This window comes from Mastacembelus armatus, chromosome 3, assembly GCF_900324485.2.
Source record: "Mastacembelus armatus chromosome 3, fMasArm1.2, whole genome shotgun sequence".
NCBI classification, from domain to species: domain Eukaryota; kingdom Metazoa; phylum Chordata; class Actinopteri; order Synbranchiformes; family Mastacembelidae; genus Mastacembelus; species Mastacembelus armatus.
In genome coordinates, this window is record NC_046635.1 from 10,838,797 (window position 1) to 10,844,922 (window position 6,126).

The 6,126-nt window shown below is 39.9% G+C and overlaps 1 protein-coding gene across 1 annotated transcript; it reads left to right on the forward strand.

Moving 5' to 3' along the window:
- The first annotated feature begins 894 nt into the window (after positions 1 to 894).
- On the forward strand, positions 895 to 5,603 carry gcshb (glycine cleavage system protein H (aminomethyl carrier), b). The gene is made up of 5 exons (XM_026320603.1): positions 895 to 1,086; positions 2,233 to 2,312; positions 4,577 to 4,640; positions 4,870 to 5,001; positions 5,165 to 5,603. The coding sequence occupies exons 1-5, from the start codon at positions 936 to 938 to the stop codon at positions 5,260 to 5,262; spliced, it is 525 nt and encodes a 174-aa protein (XP_026176388.1). The 5' UTR covers positions 895 to 935; the 3' UTR covers positions 5,263 to 5,603.
- Positions 5,604 to 6,126: the final 523 nt, after the last annotated feature.

Here is a 6,126-nt window from a genome sequence, read left to right on the forward strand (position 1 = left end):
GGTCCTTCAGGCTTCAGCATGAATCAAATGTATAACTTCAGTGAGCACATGGTGTGGAGCCGTTGCATTTTGAGCAACTAAGGTGTCTTTTTGTCCCACAAATTATTGATTTGCAGCCCCAACATATACTATCTAGTCATTGCTTATTCACACACCTTAAGTGTCCATGAAGTTTTTTTTCCCCCCTGACTGTCACCAGGGGTCGGCTGCAGAAACAGACATCTTGGTATTGGCTGAATGCTAAGAAGGAATAATGTATACTTCTGTTCACTGTAGCTTCAAACATTTGTTTATTAGCACAGAGTACATAACGCACCTAATTTTATTATTTTCACAACACATTACACAAACATAGTATTACAGCTGTGTGTTCAGTTTTTAACCCTTTCCCCCTAATTCTGCTTTTGGAAACTGAATCAGCCAAATAAAGAAATAAATCAGTGTTCAGATAACTTTATCTGATCTCTTTTCCTCCTGGGGCTTAGGGTCATATGTAAAATGTGCACACACTGAAGACTTCAGTAAAGTGTTGTGAAATCTCACTGTTACCCAGGTACTTTTTCATATGGAGGGAGACAAGTGCAAAGACACAGACTACAAATATGTCTGTAATGGGCTGCAGCGTTCTTTGAACAGATTTCACTGTGCCGGCTGGTTCTGAATTAAACATGTCCCACACTTCTCAGTGTGTTTTTAACCCTTCACACAAACAGGCTAGTTTGGCGCAGGTCACCGGGAGACTGTTATACTAGTCTGTAATTATTTCACCCTTCATCCATCCATCCATCCATCCCTCCCTCTCCTCCCCCTCCTCCCCTCTCGCGGCGGGAGTCCGCAAACAAGTGGACTAACCCAGTGCGCGCTCCCGCGACCGAGTGTGTGTGTGTGTGTGCGCACGCGCATGGGATTAGTCAGTTTACGCAGAGTGAGTGAAGATGGCGATGAGAGCAGCGCTGCGGTGCCTCTCTGCTAACTTTTCTCCCAGACTGCCTCAGCTCTCGCCCGCAGCGCAGCTTTCAGCGACTCGGCTGCTGTGGAGGAGCGGCTCTCCGCGGACACTGAGCACCACCTCGGCCCTGTCCACAGGTAAAAAAAAGAAAAAGAGAGAAAGACACGGCCGGTCAAAGGAGCTGTGCTGTTTCATACTACATGCGGGCTGCTCCCACATTCCTGACTGTTTGCAATAGGCGAAAAAAAAAAAAAACTCACGCAGTTTGTGGAGCTGAGGAATGCGACAGGGAGGCTGCTCAAAGTTTGTTTTAGGAAGTGGCTGTCCTTAAAACACAAAAACTTTACCATGCAAAACTACCGAACACATGTTGTGTTGCCTGGTCGCCTTACACCTTTCTGATATCAATGGGAGCCAGCGAAAACACCAGCTCCAGGTTGCGTTGTAAAGTATTGACAACAGAAGAAGAAATGAGCTATTCCTTCTCACCAAGTAGCTAGTGGCTTATTTAACAAAAGCCCCCCCTGATCATGGACATGTGGTTGTGCCATAGCTGCGGAGTAATGAATTTTATGTGTACCTGTGGTGTAAAATGTCAACACTTTCAGTATTTCCTCATTAATCTTGGCATCATCACTTAGTGAGGGATACATTTTTATTAAGGCTCTCACACAGTTAATGAGTAGGAAAGAGCGGTTTCATGCAGGAATACTCGACTGTCAGCACTGTCAGCTCTTCCCACCCATACATCAGCATCTTGCATAATTTACAATCCGGTTCAAACCTGTATTTTTCTGCATGGTCCGATGCCAACACTGGAAATTGTTAAAGCATTAGGTGTCTTCCCAGGGGTAAGTTTATGACAGCAAGCAACCAGAAGGCTTTTTACATCTGCACAGCTGACTGAAGCAAAAAGTCTTGAGTTTTTGTTTAGGATCTAAACCCCTGATGGGCAGTCCTGCCCATTCCTCAAAAACTCAAGACTTACAGGAAGACCATGATCCTGACAAGTGAATTTCTCAGTCCCATTGCAACCAGCAAACTACAATTTTTTATTTTGTAATTACAGCACATGGTGTTGCGTAAGACACAGTCGACTTTTCCCTTTTTGGTTCCATAGTACAGTGTACAGGGTGTTCTTTGGACATACGAATTTTGTGGCCTTTTGTCTGTTGCCCAACAGTTATTTTAGCACCAGCTCCTTGTTTGGTTCATACAGATTAATAACATGTTGTTTGCACACACTAATTCCTAACTACAATATTCTCTTATTCTCTCTGCAGCGCTAAAGTTCACAGATAAGCATGAGTGGGTAAGAGTGGAGGGTGGCATTGGCACAATTGGTATCAGCAGTTATGCTCAGGTATGTTGTTAGTGCCTGTCTTTTGACTACTCATTGATCAATAACACACTTGGTTCAGGGTGTACTGATGGTAATCTAAAAATAGCAATATGCTAATGTCTGTATTGTGCAGCTCAGTGCTGTACTTTGTCCTGCCCTGCAGGAACTGTACTTTAACATATTTACAGTTTTTCTGATTGGTTTGAGACGAGTAGGTTGCTGCCACATTGCAGTGGTGCATAGAAAATTCAGAAGCCAGGCACTTGCTGAAAGGTTTAGATGATTTTGTGTCTCCTGCTAACTGGTCAACAACATAGTAAAATGTAAGGACGTGAGAAAGTCATAGTCGAATCTCAAGTCTCTTATGGTTGAAATGAGCTTTCATTCAGCCGCCACATAGAATCCAGACTGCTTAGAAAACTGCATTCAAAGCATTTACTGCATTGTCATCACTCATTTATCTATTAGCATACAGTATCAGCATTGATTAGTTGTTAATTATCAGGTAAATTATGTACTTTATTTACCCAATTTCATTCATTGTTATATTTTCTTCATCTGCCACCTTAGTGCCAAGAAGTTAAATGTGAATATATGACCAGTTTGAGAAGAAGATGCTCTGCTCAATGCATTATGTCTGGGCCCCTGTGACGCAAAGATGTAACATCTATTCAACTGTGGGGGGTTGAGATCTCCACCCATGTACAGTAGAGGGTATTCAAGGACATACTAATACAGCCAACCATTTCATCATGTTTTATAACAGTTAATAATTTTATTGCATCATTATGATATGATATTTGGGGGGGGTTGTCCTAGCCGGTCTTGATTGTTACAACCCCTTCATGCCCCTCATAAAATATGCTTATATTGTGACATCAGGTCATGGATTGGAAGAACAGTTCAGCTCATCAGACATTTCCTAAATGTTAACGCACACAAATAAAAAGGTAAAATAAAAATTCTTTACAAATCTGGAATCCAAGGCAGGTTTCTGGTCACTCTATATGTGTGACTTAAGTCCAGGTTCCCATCTCTGGTGGTATAAAAATGGTATAATTGACATTTTACCCCAGAAGAAGGTTTAAATTTTGGGAGAGCCTTGATTTGCTGGAGCCAATCCCAGCCAGAACAAAGCTCAGGGGGAATTGATAAAAGCCAGTCTTGAGTACAACACATCTGACAGCCCGCTTGGAGTTTATCAAACAGCATTTAGAAAAAATAAAACTCTTGAACTTATTCAGAACCCCAAGCACTATATTGTGTAAACACCAGGCAAGGCTCACCACCTGGCTAATACCATCCCTACAGTGGTGAAAATTTGATTCTATAGGTGTGCTTTACAGCAGCAGGAACAGAGAGACGGGAAACAACAACACCCACACACACTCTGTGCGTGTTGTTGATCCCGCGGCAACTCAGCAATAACTTTGCCAGCTCCTGGGTAGCATGTCTTACAGTGACCACCGCTCAGCTCACCAACCCTTGGTTGGCTCAAAGACAAACATTCTGTTGAGAACGTGACTCATTTATAATTTTGGAACTGAGATATGGCTGCTTGTTTGTAAATGCGGATTGGACTTAAGCCACATTTTGCATCTTTCACTGTTGAGATAAGAAATGAGCAGATATTTGTGCCAAAAAAGCTTTGGGGTCTTAAACACAGCAAGCACAGTGACATCTGGTGGCTTGCTAAATTTAATTAAACTTACAAACCAACAACTTAACCAACTGGGTGCAAATCACTACCGCACCTCACTGATTTTAATAGTTTGTGTCTCATGTGCAATTTAAGTCCAAGAATCCTCTGTGCTATTATGAAATCTGCAGAACGTTTTTTCAGACATCATTAAATATAGGTGTTGCTGTGCAATGTTACAGTCGAATAATTCATAAGTTGTCCAAAATGCCTACATAAAAAAATATTGTTGCTGAAACTAAGATATATCAGCACTACAAAACAAGTTTGAGTCTGGTGTCTGCCTTGAAAGTAATGATGTACCGCAATTGGCAATCAATATGGGTGACTGGCAAAGATTTACATTTACAGTGGGACCAAAGGGGTCTGGGTTACCTCAAACAGACTGCGGTATCAGAAACCAGACTAATGCATTGTTTTTGATCTTTTCACTGGTCACAAAATAATATACAGAATATAAGAAGCTGTAGCTCAAGGCTACACTTTAAAATGTAGAATTGGCATCTGGATATCAGTATATTCTTGTAATTTATGTGCTTTTCTATGATACTTTATGTGGGTTATAACTGCAGTGCTATCATTTTAGGAAGCATTAGGCGATGTGGTATACTGTGGACTCCCTGAAGTTGGCCAAAGACTTGAACAAATGGGTAAGAGGCTGAAAAACACTACTAATAAGTCAAATAAGAAGTACAGGTGTGTAAAGTTTGGACATCCCTGGGCAAATTTTGTATTTATTTATTTATTTTTTAACAGCACATTAAGATGCTTATATTAAACTGTTGTTGCAGTGTCACTTTTTATTAAGTGAACCTAAAAATGGAAACTTTTGTAAATAACTATATTATTTGTCACATTGTCTCTGTGTGTGCGTTGTAGAGGAGTTTGGTGCTTTGGAAAGTGTAAAGGCTGCCAGTGAGCTGTACTCACCGCTCACCGGAGAAGTGACTGAACTCAACACAGAACTGGCAGAAAATCCCGGGCTTGTGAATAAAGCATGTTATGCAGAGGGTAAACATCTTACAATCAGTTGTTCTTTTCCATTACATTTTCCATAGTCATTTCCAGGGATATCTTCTTTTTTTATTTATTCCCCAGGTAGATGAGAAGCTACTAAAACTGAATAATGTATCTGGTTCTTCATGGTTTTAAAATTTGAATTTTTACCTTTCAGGGTGGCTAATCAAGATGACGATTGAAAAGCCTGAAGAACTTGATAGTCTCATGGATCAAGCTGCGTATGATAAATTTATTAAGTCGCTTGAAGAATAAGCCACTAAACTTATTGTGCTGCTTTGTATTGCAGTTTCAATCAAAGATTCGCAGGTGTGGTTACTAATATCTTGTGTGACGCTCTTCTTTATCTGTGGTATTTATTTTGATACTGGGATTTTTCTATCAAAGTAATTTTAAATACCCTGTAACAACTTTCATTTAGAAAGTTAGAGGCTTTTTTTTTTAGCCATTAGCAGACCTAAAGGACTTTTAATCTCAAAATCAGTCCGTATTGTTGGATCCTGTTTCTGGTGCTTTGCAGAAATTGCAACAGTAAAATTATTGTAAGTGCTGTGTCGCATTCATTTAATAAAATGTGGTAATGACGTTTGAATTGACAACCATGTGAATATTTTTTACCATCCAAACTTTGGCAGATTTGGCTCAAATTCACCAACAACTTTAAACCCAATAGTAAGTACAGCAGAATGCACTAATGTATGGTGATGGTGTTTTCATTCAAGCAGAAATCCATAAAATACAACTTTACACCTAGTAGAAGAGGCTCATGCATGATTTCTGATGTTGTAGACAGTTCATATCATGTTGGTGTAGCTAATGCTATATACTGACAGTACCACACACCTTCACCTTTGCTCTGAGATGAAGAAAGGCAGAGATTGCAGAAGCTACTCAATCAATGATTAATGAAGCAGTGCTTTTAAAAACAGTGACTGCACTTTGACAATAGAAAATAACTACTGTAATTGATATTTATGGCTAAAATAGACCTCTGTTACATCACAGAACATTCCTATTAACTAATACCTAACAGAAGTTATTTAAAAATGTATATGTAAATGGTTGGTATTGGGCAGTGTGTTTCCCTTCTAAGACTATCTTTAAAAAAAATTTCTATGA